This window comes from Equus caballus, chromosome 8 (assembly GCF_041296265.1).
Source record: "Equus caballus isolate H_3958 breed thoroughbred chromosome 8, TB-T2T, whole genome shotgun sequence".
In the NCBI taxonomy this organism is placed as follows: domain Eukaryota; kingdom Metazoa; phylum Chordata; class Mammalia; order Perissodactyla; family Equidae; genus Equus; species Equus caballus.
Window position 1 is genome coordinate 16,122,298 of NC_091691.1, and position 25,370 is coordinate 16,147,667.

The window sequence follows — 25,370 nt, forward strand, 5'->3', positions numbered from 1 at the left end:
CTAATCTTCCCTGCCCCCCTCAAAAAAAGAGAGAGCGAACACATACTGTATGACTCCATTTATATAGATGCATTGTAGAAAATGCAAACTAGTCTATAGTGACAGAAAGCAAATCAGCGGTTACCTGGGGCCAGCAGTGGGCAGGGGATCAAATGCAAAGGGCACGAAGGAGTGATGGAAAGTTCTGTGTCTTGATTGACGAGGTGGATACATGGATGTGTATAAATGGGTGCATTTTACTGGGTACAGATTATACCTCAATTAAGTTGATTTTTTTTTTAAAGACATTGGCTTCTGGGTGGAAAACAGACCCTAGGGGCCCACTTTGGAGGTTAGTGTCGTAATCCCAGGTGGTGGCGTGGCTGCCACGAGGGAGATGACAGCGGAGGTGGAAATAGGGGAGGGACGCAGGCTATGACAGCCAGGACACGGAGGACTCATGGATGACTTCCATGTGTGCGTATTGTCAACACGTGGGGCCCTTAACGGACGTGAGGGAGAGTGAGGGCGGGGAGCTTCCGAGGGAAATCCAGCTCCCTCCACAGAAGGGCTAGATAATCTCTTGAGATCCTTTCTAACCCTCCGATTCTTTGTGTACAAGCCCTGCCTCCCTGGGAGGTATGGAACGTTGGTCATGGAGAAGAATCGGCAGCGTTCTCGCCTTATGGATGAGCAAGCTGGGGCTTCTCGAAGTTCATTCACTTTCCCGGAATCCTGCCACTGGTAACTGAGGAAAGCTGGGATTCCAGCTCAGCTCTCACTTTCTGTTACACTGTTTGTTTTTTTTCGGAGTGCTCTTTTGCTCCAGCTTGACTTCTTCAACTACACGATGCTCTCGGGGAGTGACCATTCAGCAGGCAGTGTCTCAAACTCCAGTCATAATTTTTGCTGTAACTGAGAACCCACTGTGTTATGACTTACTAAATATTTTTCTGCAAATGACCCACTTTTTTTTTCTTACTTAGCCTCATCCTGAACTATCATATTGGTTTTATGTGCTAATTAGATGTTTTTCTATTATACATAAATACGTAACCATTAAAATAAGAAAGCTTTGTCCCCGTGTCATTGACGCATCTCTCATTCCACTGGTGGCACTTGTACCAGTTTTGGGGGGAATCTTTATGGGGTCACCCTAAAAGATTGTGTGCAAGTCAGTGCTCATGAAATCTTTATTATATATTTACCTAGATACAGCTCTTACGGACAGCACTTTGTTAACACCCAGCAAAAGGACTAACAACAGTGCACTTAACCTCTGATACAGCACTTCCGCTTCTAGGAATTGATCTTCAGGAAATAATTAAGGATGTGTTCCAAGAGTTAGCTACACGGTTGTTCTTCTCAGCATTGCTCATTATAGTGAAAACTTGGAAATAGCTAAAGGTAACCAGGGAACTGGCTAAGTAAATGCTGGCACAGTTATACGACAGAATGCTATTTCGCCCAAAGAAATGATGTTTTAGAAGACTATCGAACGCCACAAAAAGATGTCCACAAAATGGTGTTAAGTGGGAAAAAAAAATCAAGTTTCAAAGTGGTGTGCAGACATACAAAAATACATATTTAAACATTTTATATTTACATAAAGATACACGTGTGTGAAAGAATGGTCTAGAAAACATTCAGTTGGTCATTAATTTTTTTGGAATATGGACAATTCTAATTTTCATCTCTTAGTGTACCTGTTTTTTTCTAAATTTCTTTCTAGAATGAGCAACTGTTGTACAGAAAATTTCCACGTCTATATTGTAAGCTCTGAAATTTACTCTTCTAGGGGCTGCCCTGTGGCCTGATGGTTAAGTTCAGCGCACTCCACTTTGGTTCCTGGGGCAGACCTACACCACTAGACAGGGGTCATGCTGTAGTGGTGACCCACATATAAAATAGAGGAAGACTGGCACAGATGTTAGCTCAAGGTGAATTTTCCTCAGCTAAAAAAAAAGAAAAAAAAAAAAGAAATTTACTGTTCTAAATATTTTTTTTCCTTAACCTTCTCCTTCTTCCCATTAGTGCAGTGCTAAGCTTAATTCATTAAGTGAGTACTTAATAAACGTTATTCACACAGTCTATTTTTATTGAGCACCTACTGTGTGCTGTGCCCCATGCCAGGCACTGGGGTAGAGCAGACATGGTCACTACAGACAGACATGGTCCCTGCAGACAGACACGGTCCCTGCCTTCGTGAAGGTTTATTAGGAGATGATGCACACAAATAATGAGTGCGTAAGAACTGGGGTTTTTTTTCCTGCTTTTTTTCTCCCCAAATCCCCTCTGTATATAGTTGTGTATATTTTTAGTTGTGGGTCCTTCTAGTTGTGGCATGTGAGGTGCTACCTCAGCATGGCCTGATGAGCGGTGCCATGTCTGTGCCCAGGACGTGCCGGCGAAAGCCTGGGCTGCCGAAGTGGAGCTCGAGAACTTAACCACTCGGCCATGAGGCCGGCCCCAGAATTGTTTAATTATAACTATGAGGAGTGCCTCCAGGGTGCTAAAAAAAGATCTTAATAACATGGGTCCCGCAGGTCAGGGAATGGTTTTTTGAGGAAATGGCTTTTAGGATGAAATCCCCCAAAATAATGATGCCAGATTTAGAGCTGTGCTGTCCAATGTGGTAGCCACTAGCTACGCGTGGCTATTGAGCATGTGAAACGCAGCTAATCAAACTGAGATATGCTGAAGGCGTAAAATACACATTGGATTTCGAAGACTTCGTATGAAGAAAAAGTTAGATATCTCTGATTTTTCATGTTGATTAAAAGTTGAAATGATAACATTTAAGATATCTTGGATTAAATACATTTTTTTTTGAGGAGGAGGATTGGCCCTGAGCTAACTACTGCCAATACTCCTCTTTTTGCTGAGGAAGACTGGCCCTGAGCTAACATCTGTGCCCATCTTCCTCTACTTTATACGTGGGAAGCCTACCACAGCAACGGCTTGCCAAGCGGTGCCATGTCTGCAACCGGGATCCGAACTGATGAACCCCAGGCCGCCGGGAAGCGGAACGTGTGAACTTAACCGCTGTACCACTGGGCCAGCCCCTAAATAAAATGTTTTAAGATTAATTTTATTTTTATTATTATTTTTTTTACGTTTTCTAAAGTGGCCATTAACAAATTTTAAATTACACAGGAAGGATGACTATGGCCTGTTTGCTCGCCTGCCTGCCCTTTTGGCCGGTAAACCCCAAGAAGGCAGGCACCACATCAGTCTTATTCATCACTGTATCTCCAGCCTTGGCACAGCTCCCGGTCCAGAGCAAGCACTGTTAAATATCTCATCATTGAGTGACTTAATGAGGGATCTCACTACCTTATCTTCTGTTTTTCCCATTAAACTGTGAACTTTCTGAGGAACGGGACTATGATTTGCTTCCTTCCAAGTGTCAGGCAAAATGCCTGCCAGTCATTCAGCAAATATATATTGAGCACCTCCCATGTGCCACACACATAGTAAGTATGGACATGGGGTGAGCAGAAATGCACATGGTTCCTGCCCTCACATACTTTTAGTCTGATAAGGAGACATTTGTTAAACAATCCCATCACTAAATGTAAACGGCAGCAGCAGCGGTGAGAAGTACCTACAGCACAGAGGTCCACGAGAGGTTGGAAGGGGATGAAATAGAGCGACTGCCTAGCTGGGGAGCAGTCTGGGCTCTTAAATTTTGGTATAGGAAGATGCAGCAGCCACAGAAGTGAGCTGCTTGGTTCCACCTTCAAAACAGAGCTTGTCATCCAGCTCCAGGAATGACAGCTTCCAGATCAAGCTTTCAGGGGAAGGCCACACGCTTCCTGGGCAGCCCCAGCCAACGGCTGAAGACTGGGGCCCGCAAGCTTCTGCCCAATGAGGACTTCTCTAAGAATTTTTGCTCAGGGGCTCCCAGTTGGGTTGGCCTATCTCTGTCAGTTCTGACGCCCTCCTTGCTCAATCTTGCTTCTTCCCTTTTCTCTTTCACAGGCGTTACCGCCAACACTTTCCGAACATCTGCTTCCTGGAGGACCTGACGCGACACACAGGGTCTTGGGGGCTGGATTCCCGCGGGAAGGAGAGCTTGACGTTGTGTTTACAGAACACTTTTCTATAAAATCGACAGACCACCACTGCCCTTTCCCAAGTGTGAGGAGGGGCCGATAGTAATAACTGTGAGAGTTAATTTAGATAGTAGCTATATACTACCTGGCACTCAATAAAGGCAGCTGTTGCTATTTCCTGATTTCCGAGTGTGGGAGCAGAGCCGCTCTGGGGTCTGGGATGGCAATGGGGTATTTCAGGAAACTGTGCCCACTTCGCTGTAGTTTTTCCTTTAATGTCTAAGGTGGGGTTCTCTTTGCTCCATGCAGAGTTTTGGAAAAGTCTCCCTCTAGGGAGGGCGGACGAATGGAAGATTAAAGGATATATAACCTCGAAAGAATTGAATCTGGCCCCACAGGCTGGCCTGCAGGCCGCACTGCCATGGGTGCAAAAGGCAATCCCAGGAAAGCTCCTTCAAAGGCTCCTGGCCTTGCCTGGACTCATTTAGGGTTCTTCTGGGAGGTGACCTACTAGGAGACAGACAGGCCGACAAATCTGACTCTCCAGTGGATAGACATGGGATGAGTGAGTGACCGATGGATGGACAGGCACAGGTCAGACTGGGAGAAGTCAAGACAGGCGGATGGAGCCGTCAGCCAGACGGTCAGGCATGTGACTTTGAGACAGACAGAAAGACTGACGGCAGCGCCTTTAAAGCCTGGGAGCCTCCCACCAGCCGGCTGGGCCGCGAGGGGGCGCCGCCGCCCCGCCCAGTGTCCCCCACCGTCCGGGCTGGGCGCGCGCTCGCGGGCCGGCGGCGGGGGCGGGGCCGGCGTGCGCACCGGGCGGGGCCAGCAGGCTCGCGGGGGCGACCGCGGGCGGGGCGCGCGCCCGTGGGCCGGCGGGGGGGGCGGGGCGCGCGTGCTCGCGGGGGTGGCCGGGGGCGGGGCGCGCGGCGGGCGCGGGCGCGCGCGTTAGCGGCGGCGCGTTCCGTTCCGGGCCGAGGCTCGCGGCGGAAAAGTTGCGGGACGGAGAGGAGCGGCCCCGGGACGGGCAGCGAGCGCGACGCCGAGCCGGTTCCCGGCGCCCGTGGCCCCGCCATGGACGACCTGGGTGAGTGAGCCGGAGGCCGAGGGAGGAAGCCCGAGGGGCGCGCGGCCCCGGCCCGGGCGGGCGCGAGCGAGCGGCGGGTGCGGCGGGATCCCACCCGCGGCGGCCCGCGTCTCGGCTCCGGTCCCTGCCCGCCGGGGCTCCGCGGAGCCGGGATCCCGGGCTGGGCCCGAGTCCCGGGCCAGGCCGGCTCCGCCGCCGTCCTCACAGCCGCCACCCCCCGCCTCGGGGACGGCCCCACCTCCGGACCCTGGACTCGGGGACCCACCCCCATCTCCCAGACCAGCCCCAGCGAGCAGCTTGCAGCTCAGGGACGTGCCCCGTCCGCCTCGAGGATGGGACCCCTACTGCCTGGACCAGATCACCTCCTAGCAATGGGACCCTGAGTTCACAGACCGCTCCCCCACCCCCACCTCACAGATCGATCGCCCAACTCGGGGAGCAGCTGCCTGAGCCCATGGGCTGGTCCCTCATTTCTAGGACCTGCTCCCGCTCCCGCCCCCACTTCACAGTCTGGTACCCCCACTTCAGGGATAGCCCCTCTGAGCCCACCCCTTTCATTTCCCAAGTCAGATTCACAACTTGATGAGGCTCTGATGACCACACCCCCACAAAGACAAGTTTCCCATGTGTCCCACTCACCCCCCACTTCGCGTCTGGCCGCTCTGTTTCATGGACCGGTCACTCCGTTTCACTGACCGCCCTCTGCACTCTGTGGACCAGCTCCTCCCCTTTCATATCGCAGACCAGCCTAGTCCTGGGAGAGTAAGACATGATTCTCCCCCCACTTCCAGACTCTGGGGAAATGCCAGGGGAATGAGGAGGGAAGTGGGCCCCAAGGTATGGGGATCTCTGAACCTGTCCTGGCTGGCAGAGTGCTCCCAGCCCCCTAATATCGGATCGTGCTGGAAGCCACACAGGTAAGGAGGACAGGATGCCCGCAACAGAGTTTTACTGTTTTCGTGTTATTGGAGCTCCAAAACGCCTCTTTTCAGTCCAGTCCTCATCTGGTGTTGGGGCGGGAGAAAGTATCTCCTGGAACCATTCGCTAAACCCAAGGCAGGTTGGGCCAGGGTGCTGGGAATGCCTTGGTGGCATGAACCCTGGAGTGGGAGGATTCACTCTCTCTCCCTCCCCTTCTCGCCTGTGGCTGGAGGGCCTCTAAACTGGGGAGGTGAGGAGGGGGGAAAAGTTTCTTCTCTGTAGGAGCCTTGTCTTCCCTCTCTGGACTGTGGGTGGCTTGTATGACCACTGATGCTTTCTCTGTCCCAGGCTCTGAGGACTGGATTCATCAGACAGCACTGACGGGCCTCCCCCAAGCACACAGGGCACTAAGTTAAGACTGGCTGTTTGTAGGCACTAGACTTCCAAGGGGCCGGGGAGAAGGACTGGGACCTGGCAGCATTCTGGGGGCATCAGGCTGCCCCTGAGAGATCCTGGAGCTGGGGATGGTGTACGATCCTGCCTGTTTTGCAGAGTGTGATGGCTGCCAAGCATAGTTCTGCCTCTGGGTCAGGCTTGGCACCCATTTTTCCAACACATTCAAGGTTGGCATGGCTTCCAGGCAGGTATTTTTTTTCACATAAAAATAACTAAGCTGAAAGGAGGCTGGAAGATATTTTTTGAATCAGGATCTGAAAGTCTCGATGCTTTCCCAGTGGGAACTGGGGAGCAGAGTTACAGTTTCTGAGATGCTGGTGTGGTTCTGTTGCTTCTGCACGGTCCTGGTGCTGTTTGAAGGACTGAGAAAGTCTTTGAGGAGTTTACAGTCGAAGTCCGGAATTCCTGTCTTCTGACAGTCTTCCATTTAGGGCCAGGAAACTGAGTTAGTCTATGAAAGGAAAGAGAGTGTACTGGCAGAGGGGATTGTAGGAATTTAAATTTGCTGTTTATGGAGTGGTTCCCTGTACCTAAACTTGTCCTGTCCTCACCGCAACCCTCTATAAGATCCCCTTAGGGCCACTGCCCTCATTACTACCTGCCTTTTACAAATTGAGAAGACTGAGACTAAGAGAGGTTGACTCACTTGCCCAAGGCTGCACAGCCATGAAATGACAAAACCCTGACCGGAAGCCCAATCCCTAGCTTCTAGCTCTGCAGCTCTTGTGTACCCAGAGGCCTTTCTTCCTGAGGAGGGGGCTAGCAGGCGTGTGAAGGAGGGGTCCCAGCAGGGTGATGGCTGCCACCTGTGACTTCTGTTGCCTTCCACCACAGGCTCTGCTTTCCACCACACGCTCCCCAGTTGTTTGAATCCGGGCTGCTCGACTTCCTTGGCCTGAGCTCCCAGGGGGCCAGCCACGCCTGGCTGATCCGGAGCCTAGGGTGGGGAGGAATGGGGTGTGCAGGAGGGGAGAGGAATTTGCCTGTGTGCTCAGGCCCCATCAGCTGTCCGGATGGCTGCTCAGCACCCTGCCCGTCAGCTGTTTTTCTTAGTTAGGGTGGACACAAAGGCCGGGCCTCTTGTTTTTATTTTTCTCCTGAGAGTGCTCTCAGCTGTGAGCCTCCTGGTCCCTGAAACAGGGGAGAGTTTACAGTCTGTCCTGTGGCCAGGCGGGAGGGGGCAGAATCTCTCCTGGGACTTTGGTTTTTGTTCTTAAAAAAAGTTGGCGAACTCTTCCCTCCCCATACCTGCTAGTGACAGACTCACCATGTGCTGTTTAATAAGTTACAAATTTATAGCTCTTTGGGCAGAAAAACATAAACACAGCCCTTCCCTCTGTGTTCTCTTCGCTTTGTGCTGTGGGGTGGCTTCTGGTGGCTTTTCTCATTACTGTTTAGACGCTGGTTTGGCTGGGAGTTCGCCCTGTTCGAGTTCTGGCTGGAGTTTCCTGGACAGAGTTCCCACAACACTGAGATGCACTCTGATTACGTTTTCTGACCCAACTCCTCACTCTCCCCTTGTCCCTGTTCCTCGTGCGCTTGCGGGGGCCTGTGACCACGGCTGCCGTCCCGTCGGGATTACGGGTGCTTGATGGGAGACAGGCACGGGACTCAGCACTTTACGTGTATCGTCGAAGCCATGGCCATTCTGAGAGGGAGATATTTTATCTCCGCTTTACAGATGTGGAAACCCGAGCTCTCGGAAGTTCAGTGGGGGAGCTGGGATTGGAACCCAGACTGATCCAGTTCTAGATCTGGTCATCTTAATTGTAATGAGGTAGTAAGTGCTCAGTGACTAACCAGGGGGATGAGCCATGGGGCCTGCTGAGTAATTGCTAGTTACCTTTAAAATTTCTGTCCTTGGGGCCATCCCCAGGAAATGGCCTCTATGGCAAAGGGTGGGTCCAGTTGAGGCCTAGATAGTTTGCCTTCCCCATCTCTCGCAGGGGGAACCGGCCAGCTGTTGGCAATGCCCAGTTGCTGCTGGAATCTGGACATGTCTTCGTTCAGCTTCTCAGCAGTCTTGACCCTCTGGAAAACAGTGCCTCATTGTCCTCAGGGGTAGTGCTAGGGGGCAGGGGAGTTGCCTGGGGCATTCCGGGCTACGGAGCCTCCCTGTTTCCATGGAAAGTCTGGACTTTGGGCTTGCCCATCTGAGGTGCCTCTGTGTGTTGGGCCAGGGTCAGGGCATCCAGCTGCTGGACTCTGGCAGAGGCAGCGCGTCGAGTGATGGTGCGCTCCTCCTGGGCTCATTGTCAGCGCCAGATCTTCTCCTGGGCTGTACGCTAGTGAGGGGCAGAGCTGGGATTCAAACCCCGGGGTGTTTGATTCTTAAGCAGATGCCTTTTCTGCTGTGCTAAGCTGTCTGCTGCCTGGGCAGCCATGGCTTAACGTGGAGAGGTTCGGGCTGCTCGGGGCCATAGCCTCGCCACTGTGGGTGTGAGGTCTTCTGAGGGAACATCTGAGTGTTCCTTTCTTCCAGCTTCCCTAGTGATGGCCATGCACTGGCCAAGCTGCGTGGGCCCTCAGCTGGAGGGGCCAATGGAAGGCCAGAGTTACGGCTGAGGTGCAAAGCAGCCCCCTTCCCCCATTTGCTTATCGTGCGTGGGGGATGCTGACTCTCAAAGCTGCCTTTGGGCCTTTACCTTGTTCCAAGGCCAGAGGCATTGAAAAAGCTTCCTCCCAGCTTCACTCTCCTTCCAGCGTTTCCCTGGGTCGTCCTGATCTCCGTACCTTCATTAATAATACCAAACGTCTATAGAACATTTTTCTTTTTTACGGTGTTTACAGAACTCTTTTCTATCAGGTTAACTGAGTGCTTACTCTTTCTAGGCACTGTGCTGGGCGCCTTGCACGCGTTGAATCATGTGGGCCATATGAGGCGCAGGTTCTGTTATTATCGCTGTTACCCATTTTACAGATGATGAAACTGAGGCACATTTAAGGTGAGCCCACTTGCCCAAGTTCTATAACTAGTGAGTGGCAGGGCCAGGATTTAAATCCAGGCCTGGAATTTAAATAGAGTTGGGCTTGTCCCCCTTCTTTATACCTCAGTTCATGATACTGGATTGGATCTTGCTTGCCTCTTGGTTTGATTGCTTTCCATTTCTAGGATGCTAAAAATCTTTTCTTTTTTAAAGATTGGCACCTGAGCTGACAAGTGTTGCCAATCCTTTTTTTCTGCTTTTTTCTCCCCAAATCCCCCTAGTACATAGTTGTATATTCTAGTTGTTGGTCCTTCTAGTTGTGGCATGTGGGACGCTGCCTCAGCGTGGCCTGACGAGCGGTGCCATGTCTGTGCCCAGGATCCGAACCAGCGGAACCCTGGGCCGCCGAATTGGATCGCACGAACTTAACCACTCGGCCATGGGGCCGGCCCCTAAAAATCTTTTCTGTCCCCTTCCCACACCCCCAGTTCTCTGTTCAGTCTCCCACATCAGTCCTTTTCATCAGTCTCTTTTGTTCTTTCTTGGGGACTCAGGATGGGACGCCGGGCACTTGTGGTGTATCTCCTGCTCAGTGGATGGCCCAACTCCTCCCTCACCCGTCACCTCTCTGGTCACCTGTTACCCTCGCGACAGATCTGTGAGCTGAAAGCACAGCTGCTGGGGAGCACCTGGGGCAGGTCCTCTGCGGTCCTTCTTCTCCCTCTTTGGTTGGAATCACAAGCTCCTGTGCCCCCCATCCTATACAGACACTCTCCTGTCTTTGTTCAAATGTTTGTATGTGGCTGCCATTGGGAGCCATCCCATTTCCAGAAGAGGAAGTCATTGAAAACTTTTCATTTTCCTTTGAGGAAGATTAGCCCTGAGCTAACTACTGCCAATCCTCCTCTTTTTGCTGAGGAAGACTGGCCCTGAGCTAACATCCATGCCCATCTTCCTCTGCTTTATATGTGGGACGCCTACCACAGCATGGCTTTTGCCAAGTGGCGCTGTGTCCGCACCTGGGATCCGAACCGGCGAATCCTGGGCCACCAAAGCGGAACTTGTGAACTTAACCGCTGTGCCACCGGGCCGGCCCCCGTTGAAAACTTAATTTAAGGTGGAGAATTGAGGATGTCCTGTGGGAGGGAGAGGGAGAGAAAGAATTAAGAAGCTGAGTTTTCCCAGAAATCTTGACAAAGCAACTGATTAAAAGGAGTGTCGGGGATCATCGCCTCCCCTGGGATAGCCTGGAGCCTCCGCAGCCTCCCAGGACCACTTCGCCTTTTCAGTTGGGGTCTAGTTGGGAGTCTCACATCTGGCCTTGAGGGCGCTTTCTCATCCTGATAAGTCTTCCAGCCAACAAATTGATTGCCTAACCAGTGGGGCCAGAGCTGGCCTCTCCAGGGAGGCCTTGGACACTGGGCCAGTGGCAGGCAGAACGTGTGGTTGGCCCGGCCCAGCAGAGCCCTGGTGGCCAAGTTTTCCCTTAAAGACGGCCTTTTAATGCTTATTTCTTGTGTGATTGTGGTATTGTGGTTTTATGGGAGAATATTGTTATTGTTAGGTGCATGCTAAAGTATTTGGGAGTAAAATAACATGATGTCTGCAATTTAGTTTTAAAAAAGATATATACAGAGAGAGTGTGTACATGCACATTTTTATACAAAATGGCAAGATGTTAATGATTGAACCTAGGTGGAGGGTATTCGGATGTTCCTTGTGATGGTCTTTCAACTTCTCAGTATGTTTAGACATTTTCATGATACAAAGTTGGAAAAAAGTAAGAAAACCTTGCTTTTCCCTACTGGGCTCCGGGTCATTTGGCCAGGGGGTGCTTGTAAGTGTCTGCCTGTGGTTGACCTCAGTGACTTGGCCTGCTGTGATTCTCAGCCAGGTGGTAGAAAGACTAGGTGGGCAGAGACAGGAGCCAACTGGGCTTGGGATGATCGTGACTGGCGATTGTCAGCTGGAGATGGGGGCACAGCCAGCATGACCTGTGCAGAGAAAAGGACAGGGCCTGCCAGAGAACAGCGAGCTTCCATGGTGGGGAGGCAGCCTCTGGGGTTATTTTGGGTGACATTGATTGGACCAGGGTCAGGGCAAGGAAGATGCTGAGCTCTGGTTGGAGCTTAGAAGAGGTGGTCTGGGTGGTAGGACACAGAGCAAGGCTCTACAAAAGGCAGAGAACAGCCTCTCGGCAGCTGGAGCCTGGGGGAGGGGATGAAATGCCATTCTCTTCACATCATGAACCTCTTATCTGTGGCCAAAGGAACACCATTAGCCTGTGGGCAGCGTGGGCAGGAGTGGCCCCAGGCTCTTGCTTGTAGCTCAGATCTGGCCATCCAGTTCTCCAGACTTCAGGCTCCCTCTTCTGGAATCCCCACTCCCAGGTCCCTCTTGTTTGTGCTGACTCAAAAGCTGCCACTTGAGCCTCCCATCTGATTGGGAGAAGTAGCTGGATTCTGGCACCAGTGGCCCCCTTGGCTTTGAGGGCCCTGGTGCCTACTAGAAACGTTTGGGCAGCCAGCAGGCCCTCGTAAGGGGAGCGCTTCATGTGAGGGTCTTCTTTGAGCCTCACGGCTCTCTGTCAGCCTGCAAGGACGCAGAGGCTGGCCACTTGAAGGGATGGTGGGATCTTCCTAGTGTGGTCTCAGAGTGATGTGTCTCGGCCTTACTCTGCCTGTTTGCAAAGCAGCGTGATGTGTGTTTTATTGGTGGGGGAAGGGGGTGGTGCTGGGAGGAAGCTTTATGTAATTCTTGGCTGGGGCTCAGGTAATTGTTTTAATGAAATGGAATGCAGCTTATTCAGAACTCACTTGGCAGAAACAGCCATGTTCTGTTCTGTTTTCTTCTTGGGGAGAGCGGGGCACACATTTCCAGCTGTTGGGAACAGTAGAACCCTGGGTGAGCACAGCAAGGTGGGTGGAAGCCTCCGGGGAGCTCCTTTCTGATTTAGCTCAAGGATCCTCAGGCTGCTTGATTCTCCTCTGGACACCAGTGTGTCTTTTTGAATGAGCCATGGAGACTTGGGCCTCTTGCAGCAACGGAAAAAGCCTCTTGGGAGCAGGCTGTAAAATGGGCCTAATGCCTGCCCCTCACGCAATTGGGCAGCTGTGTGAAATGAGGGCTGTGGTCGTGCCTGGCACACGGCAGACAGACCCTCCATGAGGTCTCTCTGTTTATTCACTCTTAACTCCACCTCACACATCTGTTTTTCCACCTCGACACCCTTTAGAACTCCCCATGACCCCCCCGCCAGTATATCCCATTGGTGTAGACACCTTAGCCTAATGTGACCAGATATTCTCCATCTGCGGTTTACCTTGACCTCTTTTTCTTCTGGTTCCCTCTTTTTACCTTCTGCCCTTCCTAACTGCCTTACTTTGCTCGTTTTTCTTTCTTTCTTTCTTTTTTTTTAAAAAGAAGGCTTTTTCTCTCTGTTTTTTAAAATTTTATTTACTTATTTTTTTGAGGAAGATTAGCCCTGAGCTAACATCTGCTGCCAATCCTCCTCTTTTTGCTGAGGAAGACTGGCCCTGAGCTAACATCCGTGCCCATCTTCCTCTACTTTCTATGTGGGACGCCTACCACAGCATGACGTGCCAAGTGGTGCCATGTCCACACCGGGGATCTGAACCTGCGAACCCCGGGCCGCCAAAGCAGAACGTGTGCACTTAACCCTTGCACCACCGGGCCAGCCTCTTTTTCTTTTTTTAACATAGCCTGCGCCATTCTTCCATCTGTTCTCTTTTGCTAAGACTGCCTCTCACTCTTTAGCTGACATATTTCCTCCTCTCTTCCTTAAGGCCCACTTCTCCTAAGAAGCCCCCTTCTCCTCAGAACCCCCTTCTCCACAGAACACCCCCTTCTCCTCAGAACCCCCTTCTCCACAGAACACCCCCTTCTCCACAGAACACCCCCTTCTCCACAGAACCCCCTTCTCCACAGAACCTCCTTCTCCTCAGAACCCCCTTCTCTACAGAACCCCCTTCTCCACAGAACCCCCTTCTCCACAGAACCTCCTTCTCCTCAGAACCCCCTTCTCTACAGAACCCCCTTCTCCACAGAACCCCCTTCTCCACAGAACCTCGTTCTCCTCAGAACCCCCTTCTCTACAGAACTCCCTTCTCCATAGAACTCCCCTTCTCCTCAGAACCCCCTTCTCTACAGAACCCCCTTCTCCACAGAACCCCCTTCTCCACAGAACCGCCCCTTCTCCTCAGAACTCCCTTCTCCATAGAACCCCCCCTTCTCCTCAGAACCCCCTTCTCTACAGAACCCCCTTCTCTACAGAACCCCCTTCTCTGCAGAACTGCCCCTTCTCCTCAGAACTCCCTTCTCCGCAGAACCCCCCTTCTCCTCAGAACCCCCTTCTCTACAGAACCCCCTTCTCCACAGAACCCCCTTCTCCACAGAACCTCCTTCTCCACAGAACCCCCCCGTCTCCTCAGGACCCCCTTCTCCACAGAACCCCCCTTCTCCTCAGAACCCCCCCTTCTCTACAGAACCCTCTTCTCCTGAGAACCCCCAACTGCCTTCCCCCCTTCCTTCCCTGATCTCTCCCTGGGGGGTGTGCCTCTGTGTTATTCCAAAGGCTTTTGCTGGGCCACCTTTTTTTCTCTGAGGTACCTAGGTCAGTTTATTTACTTGCGTGACCTCTTTTATCACTTGTGTGCTGGCGGCTCCTAAATTTGAATTTCTGCCCCTGACGTGGATTCTATTGTCCAGATTCTTCCGGTCTGCACGCCAGCAAAGACCCAACTCATTTCCTTCTCACTCTCTCTTCATGGCCTCCTCTATTGTCTGTGTTCTCTGTTATTGTCTCCTCTCTTCTCTTGGCCTGTGTGAAATCATGAGCACTTGTGCGGCATTTTTAGGTTTAGGAAACATTTTCATGTGCTTCATCATTTTTTTATACGATCTTGACAACAACCCTGTTGGGTAGGTGGTGGTTTTCCCCGTTTTACAGATGAGGAAGCTAAACTGAAGCTCAGGGGACGCAGAGGAAGGGGACACACCCAGTGTCACCACAGATAATGATGCAAGAGCTTGACCTAGGTCTTCTGGCACCCAACCCATTCTCTTTTTGGTGCTTCATACTGGAAATCTTAAGGCAGAGATGAGAAATCACGGGCGGGGTTTGGCCTGCAGACCCGTGTTGCTTGCCCTTCATGGTATTTACAAATATTCCAAATTAGTTGCCAACATTTAAAGCATCAAGAGATTGTACCTAAAAATCCATATGTCATTTCTTTTGAAAAATCAGAGTTGGCTACACTGGACGCCCGTCCTCGGTGGCACCACTTGGTTGACCTCAACAGCTCCAGCCCTCGTATTGGCCCTCTCTGTTGCCTGCGGTGGGCCTCGCTCCCTCGTGCATATTCCTACCTGGCCCTGCTTTGGGAGGTTCTAAGAATGCCCTCTTTCTGCTCCATATGGACGGCAAACACACAGTTGCCAAGTCTAGGGGTTTCTGGAACTGCAGTCTCCAAGTTAGATTTGACTTCTGACCCCTCCCAGCGCTTAGCTCTGCCCCGGAGCCTGGATTTTTGTTCACGTCGCAGGAAATAGCCTCTTCGCCTGTCTCCCTCCCTCACCCTCCGCCTTAAGATCTCAGCTGCAGCCACCTTCTTGAGAAGGCTTTTTTCCAGTTAAAACCAGCCAACCTCTTGCCCCTCCCACTTCAGTATAACTTCACAGATCTCTGTGAATTGGGCTTCTTTCCTTTTGTCTCCCCTTCTGCCCAGTAAGCCCCTTGAAGACAGGGATCTTATCTGCCTTTCAAACGTCTCTAACCGCCATATACAGCTCGGTTCTCTCTGTGGTTACTTAATAAATATTTGACGGTGGTTGATGATTAAATGGGTATGAGCTGCGGACACCCGCTATGATGCCCAACCTCTAGCAAACCACTTCCTCTGCTGGAGAATCTGAGCGAAAAAGTTTCTGGTTTCCAGGTGGGGAGGTAGCATAGTGTCACAGATGGAACACAGGCTCCGCCATCAGCCACACGTGGATCTGTCCTGGTGTTGCCATTCACTCACTGTGACCTCAGCAGGTCACTGACTCCCTGAGCATCAGTTCCCTCATCTATGAAACAGGCACATTTCCTAAAATAATTTAAAGTGCTCAGTAAATGGTAATGATTATCATTATTGTTCATCCTTGCAATAATCTAGACATTGCTCTGCGGGTCTGGCTTTCTCTGCCACCCTCTCTCCTTCAGATATTTGCTGCCTGTGTTTGCTGTGGCCTTGATGGCGTGCATTTAGAGCACGTGAGCCTGACTGACTGGGCAGCTGGGCCTGGGAGAGGGGGCTGACTTCAGTTGTCTCCTGGAAGAATGTGATTTGGGAGTCTGCATGGCCCTTTGGGGTAGTGAGTGTTCGGGGCCCTGCTCTACAGGTGAAGTGGTCATACCTTAGTGCTGGTGGTATTAAGTTGGGTTTTGGTTGTGTGACATTTCATTTCTCCTGAGCCTCTTTGGTGGCTTTGAGGAGGAAGCGGCTGTCGGGGAGGTTGTTTGGTGGCTTGGTTTATACTAATCACTTATCTAACGCTAGCATTTGAGAGCTGCTGCAGAGAACCGCTGTGGGATCCGCTTCCAGTTAGGCACTGGGCTTCTCCTGAACCCTCAGGCCTTCCTCTGGTCAAAGCAGGCCCTAAAGGATGCTCCATGACATCTGTGAAGCCTCATAGGTTGGAGGTGGCTGATGAGGCTCCTAGTAGCAGTAGAAAAGGGAGAGTGTTCTTCTGTATTGTGACCTGTGGTTTTTGTCAGTTGAGTGGGCACAGCCATTAGCTGGAAGCTGGCACACTGATCGGGCTACTCTGCCTGCCTCTGTACCCTCTTAGGAGCAGTTGACCTGTTGCATCAGCCCGAGGCCCCGTTGGGGATTTGAAGTGGGTCAGAGAGTCCTGGACAGGCTTTTCCTCACTCTGTTTCCAGGAACATTCCTCTTCCTTAGGTGGAAATGGGACTGTCCCATGGCCTGCACTTGGTTTCCTTTGAATTTGCCATTTCCCCTGTGGGCTCCTGGCTCGGCTGGCCAGTTGGAGTGGTTTCTCATTGCTGGTGAGCTCCAGGACAGCTGAGTGGGCGTGAAGGAGCGGCTGTGGTGCCCGGAACACTCCACTCATGCCTTGGAGACCCGACCTGGCTGTCCTGAGTTTGCTGGGTCATGTGTTGCCTGTCTTGGAAAGTCCTCTGTCCTCATGAGTGGATGTGCCATTTCCTAACCCCTCCTCAGTAGTGTCAGCCTAGCTGCGTCTTTGGGGTGAGGGAGCTCTTGGGATAGCTGGGTGGCCTCATTTCCTCCCTGCCTCACCACCTCAGATGGCCTCTTCTGCTGTGTCCTGGACTTTCCAGGAATTCTGGCCCCTTCTCTCTCTTTGGAAGTCGGCACTTAAAGTCTTTTTGCCTGGTCTGCTGAGGCAGCCATGCCAGAAACAAGCTGGGGAAGACGAGGAGCATCACCTGGAGGTGGTTGTCATGGCTTCCTGTTGTTGCTTGTGGTCATCTGTTTCCAAAGATCCTGTTTGTGCCCCTAGAGCAGCAGGAGCACTGACCTGGAGACAGCTGTTATCTGCCTGACCCTGGACAGAGGCCTGGGGGCCTGGGGTGTCACAGTCCATCTGCCCCTGGGGCACCCTTGGTTTGCTAGTAACTGGCTATTGATGACGTCGGTGGTGGCAGCTCCTTTTGGCTTCTGAATGTTTTGTTGGGTATGATCAGTCAACACTCTCATCTCTGTGATTCTGGACTAATTCAATCTTTCTTAGATCCCCGTGCTTCCAGAGCTGGAAGGAGCCTTAGGATGTTACCTACTCCTATGCTTGGGGTCCCTGCCTGCCCATCACCTTCTTTAGTCAGAACTGCCTATTTTTTGTCAGTTTATATATTGGGCTTCCATCGAAGACTGTAGTTGCAGAAGAGGTTTTGTGGCTTTTTAAAAATTTGAAAATAAAAATGTAAAACATCTGAAAATCACTTACGAGGTTCAACTCACCCGTTTTACAGATGGACAGACTGAGGTCCTCTGAGGAGAAAGCACTTTCCTGGGACACTTAGTAGCAGAGCAGCTTGTGCTTATTCCTCTTTCTAGCTCTTTTTTGAGAATATCTGGGGTCCTAGTTTTCTTCATTTCTAGAACTACACACCTGCCACAGTGTAGCCTCGAGCCTTGTTTTTTCCTAGGGATCTTTCTCATGTCATTTTGTATCCGATACTGTTATTTACTTTTGTAAACTTTTTCTGTTAAAGAAGATACATGCTTATTGTAAAAAGAAGAAAAACGTACAGAAGTGAAAGTTCTTTCTTCCTTCTCCCACCAGGGGTAACTTGTTAATAGTTTACTGTCTATCTTTCCCAACCATTTTCTATAGGTTTATAAATATATAAATGTGCATATGATATACACACCCTTCATTGTTTTTTAACTAAGATGAAACTCATATAACATAAAATTAACCATTTTAAATGGACAATTCAGTGGTATTTAGTGCATTTGCGAGTTGTGCAAATATCACCTCTATGTAGTTCCAGAACATTTCATCATCTCCAAAGGAGTTCTTGTACCCCTTAAGCAGTCTCTTCCTCTTACCTGCTCCCTCAGCCCCTGGCAACCACTAATCTGCTCTTTGTCTATAGATTTGCCCATTCTGGACATTTCATATAAATGGAATCATACCAGATGTGGCCTTTTGTGTCTGGCTTCTTTCACTGAGCATAATGTTTTGGAGGTTCATCTCTGTTGTAGTGTGGATCAGAACTTCATTCCTTTTTAATAGCTGAGTAATATTCCATCATATGGGTAGACTGCCTTTTGTTTATCCATTCATTTGTTGATGCACATTTGGGTTGTTTCCATCTTTTGGCTACTGTGAATAGAGCTGCTATGAGCATTTGTGTTCAAGTATTTATTTGACTACTTGTTTTCAGTTCTTTTGGGTTTACATCTCTTTGTTATTTTTAAAGTTTATTTTTCTATATTGATGTAAATATCTGTTAAAAGGTCTAATTATATTCATGTTTCTTGTAATATTTAATTTTTTTATTGATTATCAATGTTATACGTGTTCTTTGTAGGAAACTTGAAAACTACAGAGATGTGCAAAGAAGGAAATAATGAGAACTCATAGAGATAATCATCCAGTGATAATCGCAATTCATATTTTAATGCATTTCTGTGAAATCTTTTCAGTGCATATATATTTACATAATTGGAATAATAGCTACCAGTATTAATATAATGTCTGCTCTGTGCTAGGTACTGTTCTAAGTGCCTTACTTGTGTCACCACATTTTTCCTCGCATTAACCCTATGAAGTAGGTATTCTTATAGGTGTGGACACTAAGGCACAGAGAAGGTGAGTGACTTACCTGAGGTGAATTGCTGGTAACTGGCCACGCCAGGATTGGAATCCGGAGACTTTTGTAGCCCACTGTGTTCCTTGCAGCCCCCTTTGAGTACATTGATTCCCCCTCAGCGACGCCACTGAGTGCCACTGGAGAAGAGGGGGCGGGTGGGTGTGTGTTTGTGTGTGTATTTTGTGGATGTGGATCAGTGTGCTTCAGAGTGTAGTAATTGAGAAAATGATCAACCAGCTGTATGAGGGGGTTGTTGAATGCTTACCCCACCCAGATTTGTCAGGGACTGAAAACCACTGGGAAGTGTGGTCTGAGCTGATGTGCCTACCTCCCCTTCAGGGGAGGTCTGTGGGCCGAGCAGAAGGAGGGAGGCCTTTCCTGCTCAATGGCCACTCCCAGCCCCCTGTGCTCCAGGGAGCAAAGGCCTGGGGTTCCGCCTGTTCCTCAGACCAGAGCTCTGTAGGGCCTCTGTCCAGCTGCTCTTCACCTCTTGGATTATTTGCTTTTATCTTCCTCTGGTTTCCTTTTGAAGGACTTTTTTTTTGATTATTGCTTTCTCAATTAGAGAGTTGAAATCTCCAGCTACAATTGTGGATTTGTCTGTTTTTCGTTTCAGTTCTGTCAATTTTTGCGTCTTCTGGTTTGAAGCTCTGTTATTGGTTGTATACGCATTTAGGACTACTGCATCTTGACCTTTTTATCATTATGAAATGTCCCTCTTTATCTCTGGTAATCTTCCTGTCTGGAAGTGTATCTCGTCTCATATTAACAAAACCACTCCAACTTTCTTGATATTAGTGCTAGCGTGGTATATTTTTCTCCACCGTTTTCCACATGTCAAACTGGTAGGAACTGTCTATCAGTGTCTTTATATTTGAAGTGTTTCTTATAGACAGCATATGTTGAGTCTTGCATTTTTATCCAGTCTGACAGTCTCTACCTTTTAATTGGAGTGTATAGACCTTCCAACATTTAATTTTTGGTATGATTGGGTTTAAGTGTGCCATCTTTCCATTTTTCTATTCGTGCCATCTGTTCTTTATTCTTTCTTCTTTTCCTGCCCTCTTTTGGATTCATTATTTTTTTAGGATTCCATTTTATCTCCACTATTGGCTTATTTAGCTAGTGTTCGTTGGTTTGTTTTTTTTAGTGGTTGCTCTACGGTTTGCAGGTTTAACTTATCACACTCTGCCTTCAAACCACACTATACTGTTTCATGTATAATGTAAGAACCTTACAACGCCATATTTCCATTTCCTCCCATCCTTTGTGTTATTGTCATAAATTTTATGTCTCCATATATTATAAAACCCACTCTGTGTTGTTAGTCTTTTATATTTACCCACAAATTTACTATTTCTTGCACTCTTTATTCCTTTGCAAAAAGGGCCTTTTAAAGTCTAAAGAAATTAGCAAAAATGTTTGCAAAACATTGTTTTCTTCCTTCCTCTCCCTTTCAGTTTCTCTTCCAAAAGCTTGTCCTCCTCTTTCTTTCCGTGCCGGTGGAGCTTCCCTCAGCATTGCTGATCTTCTCGGCATGCTTTGTGCTTCATCTCCTCTGTGGCTCAGTCACGATAATCAATGATGCTATCAGCTGTTCCAGGCTACAGAGCCCCATGGCTAGTGTTGCTAACACATTCCAGTGGCGGATGGTTCAGAAATCCGCACGTTCCAGCTCACGTCTCCTGCCCCCTCTGCCCCCTGGGGAGAGGTGTGACAAGATCTAAGGACACTGGGCCTGCCATTCTTTCTCTTCCTTCTTGTCCTGTCGCTTGGTAATACCTCCCCCCTCCTCCTCCAGCCCCAAGTGAGAGTGCCTCCCAGTCCCTGGTTCTGATGGCCTGGGTACCCAGACTGCCTCCCAGCGGCCTCACTCCTGTGAGCCAGCCCACCTCGCCGGCTTGCCCTCCCCCACCCACAGAGGAAGCCAGACAGGCCACACAGTGAGTTTAAACCTTAAATACCCACAAGGGGCTGCTGTGCTGCGGCCACAAAGTCTTGTGGAGTGTTCCTTTGATTTTTTTTATTTGAAGGGTAGGCGTGGTGCTTGTTGGGGAGGGTTGGTGGTCACTAGATCACAGTAGATGAAAATTTCCTGTGATAGGTGAGTGGGGAGGGCTTGGGCGCTGTGCTCGTGTGTTGCTGGCCCCCGTGGTGCTTTGCATGTAGCAAGCACTCTTGGAGGGCCCGGAGGTGGCATGGACTGGAGTGGTGAGGCAGGTCCCTGCAGGAGATGGGCTTGGCAAGGGTGTTTTGTCCATTTGTTCAGTAGTTGTCCATGGAGCACCTATTATGTGTTGGGCTCTGCTTGATGCAAGGAGGTGAAGATGGATAAAAACACGCTCCCTGCCCTCCATGAGCTGTGACAAGCTGATGGGACATAGGCACTTAGGCAGACAGTTCCTACCAGTTTGATATGTGCTCTCATAGGGGGAGTGCACAGTGCTTTGGGAACTCAAAGGGGAAGGGACTCGAACGCTGTGTAGGGAATGTGGTCAGGGAGGGCTTCCTGGAGGAAATGGTACCCTAAGCTGATTCTTTGTTGTGCATTTATTTTAACTGGAATCTTGACATTTAGAAAAGCCCCAAACCTTCATCCTTTGTGTAGATGGCCGTTCCAAAATAAGGTCTGAGAATCTTACAGAAGAGGCCCCCCAGCATAAAACCCACACATTCCTGTTTTTTAGGTAGAAAAGGCGGATCCTTTTTATCCTTGTGTTGCAGAAGAGGCATCTGAACTGTGATGAGTTTCAAAGGATAAGAAAGTATTTGGCCTGGTAAAGACAGGAGGGTGGCCTAGGCAGAGAGAACAGCCAGTGCAAAGGCCTGGAGGGAGGGGGCTTTCATGTGTGTATACTACCTTTGTTGTCTATGATTTGGCACTCCGTGTCCTCCCAGTTGGATCCTAGAAACTAATCAACTCAGCCTGAGCCACAAGTCCAAGGACAGTTGCTAACCTTTGCTTCCTCAGTGGAATGACCTTTTGCAGTGGCCTAGGTAGGGCAGCTGAGGTAGGACTGGTCTCTGGGGCTTCTGTTATCCTCCAGTCAGATGTTGAGCTCTGTTCTTGCAAATTCTTCTTGGACTCAGCTGGGGTGGGGCCCAGGGCCGGTCCTAAAGGGCATTTCCACAAGAGTTTGGGGCCTGAGATTGTGTCCTGGGCCCGCCAGCCCCAGTAGCGAGCCCATGTGCTCGTGTGGCAGGAAGGACCTGGTTCCTGTGATAACACACTTGGCTTGGCCCCTCTTCCGGAGGGCGGCTGTCAGGGGACAGAGTTGGGTTTGTATTTGGATTTCAGGGGCGGACTTCAGCCCCAAGAGAGGACGGAGGAAGGGAACCCCTGGTGTTCCCGAGCGCTCTGAGAATTCCTGGAGCCGGCTGCATGCAGTTTACAGCTTCCTCTAAGGCCGAGCTGGGAGAACTGCTTGTTTTCAGAGGAAGAGCACACTGGAGTGGCAGCCCTGTATCATTTCCCAAATTGCTACTTTCTGCGCCCCTGAGAGATTTATCGGTGACTTGGCCAGGGGAAAAGAAAGGCCTTTGGGCCCCGCTCTGGTAGCTCTGTGGCTCTGTCTGTGCTTGATTACTGCCCTTGTCACCCTGACCCTCCCATGCACCTTATTCCCTGCTCATCCCATCTTCCCTATCTCATCTGATGGATGTTCCATTCCTCCCGCAGGAAACAAATGTGGGAGGCATCCTGCACTCCTCCCTCTTTCTCCACAGCCACTCAATTACCAGGTCTTGTTGATTTTACCTAGTTTTATTTAGAGCATTGTAACTCTTGGTCTTCCTCCGGTGGAGCCCCACCTCCCTCCGTCTCTCCTGCAAACAGTGCCTGAGTGATCTGATAGCAAGCCTGGTCCTGCCCTCCTGCCGACAGCCTTCCGTGGCTTGCCCTTGTAAGTCCAGACCTTGCAGCAGGCCCTGGGTCCTCGACTCATCTTCCACCAAGCTGGGACTTGTACTCTGAGCTCCAGCCCCCTCTGTCCGCCTGGGTGTTTCTCACCTCTGCCTCTGCTCCTTCCTGTGCCCGGAAAGCCCCTCCTGCCCTCTCGCCCTCCCCCCGATGTGACAGTCTTCCACTAGTTAGTGCTCCCTGGGAACAGACATTGTATTTTTGTCTCCTCTGTGCCCAGCATGGCGTTTGTGGGTGCTGTCAGGGTCACCACTGGTAAAGATGAGGCGGCACCCAGGGAGAGGGATGGAAGGACTGGAGGCAGCAGGTGAGACGCATCCACAGAGCTTGCCTTTTTTGAGGATAGCCTTGGTTACCCAGGTGAGGCTGTGTGTGTCCGCTCTGTGCCTCCTGAGCGGTGGTCGCTTTGCTGGAGAGGGGTGTGTGTTGCCTGAGTCAGTGCCCAGCAGGGCCCATTCCGGAAATGCCGGTCACCTGGGATTGAGGTGGAGATGAGGCTGCTTCAGCCCCAAATGATCACATTTGACGTCAGAGGACGCAACAGTGAGTTGAGAAGTGCAGGGTGGCCACTGTCAGCCCTCGTCCTGGGCAGTGGTTTCACCTTTGTGGATTGCCATTCCCTTTGGACCATGAACACTGTGAACCGTCTCCCCGGAATAATACTGTAGGGACATGCACACGTTTTGTATATAATTTCGGGTGGTCCAGACATCGCCTGGAGGGTTGTCTGTGGATGCCAGGTTCAGACCTCTGGTATGAAGCTGTGCTCCCTTGCTGTGGGGCGCTCCACCTCCTTGCCCTGGGGGAATGAGGAATCCTTTTGCCCCATGGATGGATTGCAGGGCTGGGTGCAGGCCACAGTGAGCAGCTGGGCGCTTGTCATATCCGACACTCAGGGCCTCTGGAGTAAGTCCAGGGCAGCCTGTGTTCATGCTGCTCCAAAGGCTGAACCCTCTGGCGGGTTAGGAGGTAGCGACCTCAGATGGGCACATACAGCAGGGACTATCCTGCCCCATCTCTGGACTCCTTCCTCAGAGCTTGGATTGTCCGGAACAGATGACACAGTGGGGCTGGGAGGTTGGCCTTTGGACTGGGCTCCCAGGAGGACCAGCAGTGCCCTTCCTTCCTCTGGCCTTGTGCATTGAGCTCCCCATGCCGCGAGATACAGGCCTATGGTGGCTCCCACTTGGCGAGTCTTTGAACTTGGGAATGGCTTTGAAGCCAGGGAGAGAGATCAGTTTTGGCTGGGTCCTGCACAAACCTGTCAACTTTTTAGGCAAGATCTCCTTGTTGGCAGAGACCAGTGATCCGGTCCTGGGGTATTAACAAATGGATCTGGGGGGGCAGTGTGGTAGGGTTGGGCTGGCCACCTGCCACCCTTCAGAGCACCTTCTGTGCGATGGCTTGTGGCTGGTGGTACTGGATGCTCCCTTGCCCCTGCTTAGTCAGGGATGTCAGCTTTGTAGGTGGGACAGCTACTCAGCCCCTGTCTGTCACCTGGCATCGCCTAGTGTCACCAGGTGAGGTAGGCATGTATGATATGTACAGCTGGTGTGCTTGTGATAAGCCAGGCCTGCTTTATGTACTTTATCTTACTTGTTCCTCCAGATGGCTTGAGTGAGGCTTGGGAATTCTGCAATCCCCAAGGGGTTAGAGGCTGTTATTACACCCGTTCGATAGATGAGAGAACTGAGTTCAACGAGGTGCAGTGCTAGCAAGTGGCAGAGCTAAGACTTAGACCTAAGCTGTTCAACTCCAGAACCCACACTACAGTATGTTGCGAACTCACGTCCTGCTGAGGCCGGGCAGGAGTTGTAAATGGATGAAGTGGGCCAAAAAGAAAGGGAGCTTGATTTCATGCTACAGCCACTGCTTGCTCTGCAGGGAAGCAGACCAGTATGGCTAGCTCTTCTGACTGCCCCTGGAAGCCGAAATCCTGGCTTTCATGTGAAATCTCTTGATTTCTTAAGACTAGCTCAGATTTCTTAAAAGGCACAAACATCCATGTAGGGGGTGGGGTCAGCCTGCGGGCCTCGGGCTGGGGTCTCTGCTGTGTTGTCTGTAGTTTCCCTTACCCCTGGTCCTGCTGCCCTGGAGTCCCCTCTGGAAGGAGAATCAGAGTTCATTGCTAAAAGAGATCTTGGAAGATTTTCTGGGCCAACCCGTAGTCATTTATGATTCCTATTTTACCAAAAAGGTGGGAGACATGGAAAGGTAATGTAAGATCTATACCTGGGAGTCTCTGCCCACGGGCTGAGCAGTCTGGGCTTTAACCACCAGCTCCTGGGTGCCTACTTCCCACCCCCAGAGGCCGCTGAAACTTCCTGCTGTCTGCACCCCACACTGAGCTGCCCTGGGCCCCAAGGCTGGCACAGCCCCTGGGGTCCTCCCTCAGAGGACCTGGACACTAGGGGAGGGCCGTGGCCACTCTGTGCCTGGGTTTTGAAGTTCGTCCCTCTCAGGTGGAAACAGGAGTCATTGTTCATATTCAGTGAGATTTGACTCCTCTCATCCTGGCTTCCACCTCGACTAGGTGTGGAGTAAGATGGGGGAGTGGGGCCAGGCACCCCCTGCCAGGGGACGGTGCCCACAGAGGAGGAAGACATTACCATTTGGGGCACAATAGGGAGGGTGGACGGGGACAGAG

General features: G+C 50.7%; 2 protein-coding genes across 14 annotated transcripts in view; one reads left to right on the top strand and one right to left on the bottom strand.

Moving 5' to 3' along the window:
- The window catches only part of SIRT4 (sirtuin 4), a 29,769-nt gene extending 23,938 nt beyond the window's left edge, over window positions 1-5,831 (bottom strand). The window contains exon 1 of one of the 2 annotated variants that reach the window (XM_070275394.1): window positions 5,770-5,831. In XM_070275394.1, the coding sequence (XP_070131495.1) occupies window positions 5,770-5,801 (32 nt within the window). In that variant the 5' untranslated portion in view covers window positions 5,802-5,831. The remainder of the gene's footprint in view (window positions 1-5,769) is intronic. The other variant, XM_070275396.1, reaches the window with a different exon arrangement.
- The window catches only part of PXN (paxillin), a 46,834-nt gene continuing 26,390 nt past the window's right edge, over window positions 4,927-25,370 (top strand). For 5 of the 12 annotated variants that reach the window (XM_070275386.1, XM_070275379.1, XM_070275381.1 and 2 more), the window contains exon 1: window positions 4,927-5,130. In XM_070275386.1, the coding sequence (XP_070131487.1) occupies window positions 5,118-5,130 (13 nt within the window). In that variant the 5' untranslated portion in view covers window positions 4,927-5,117. Of the gene's footprint in view, window positions 5,131-5,774; window positions 6,048-9,339; window positions 9,453-22,888; window positions 23,031-25,370 lie in introns of those variants that run through there. The other 7 variants (XM_070275390.1, XM_070275387.1, XM_023647038.2 and 4 more) reach the window with 7 other exon arrangements.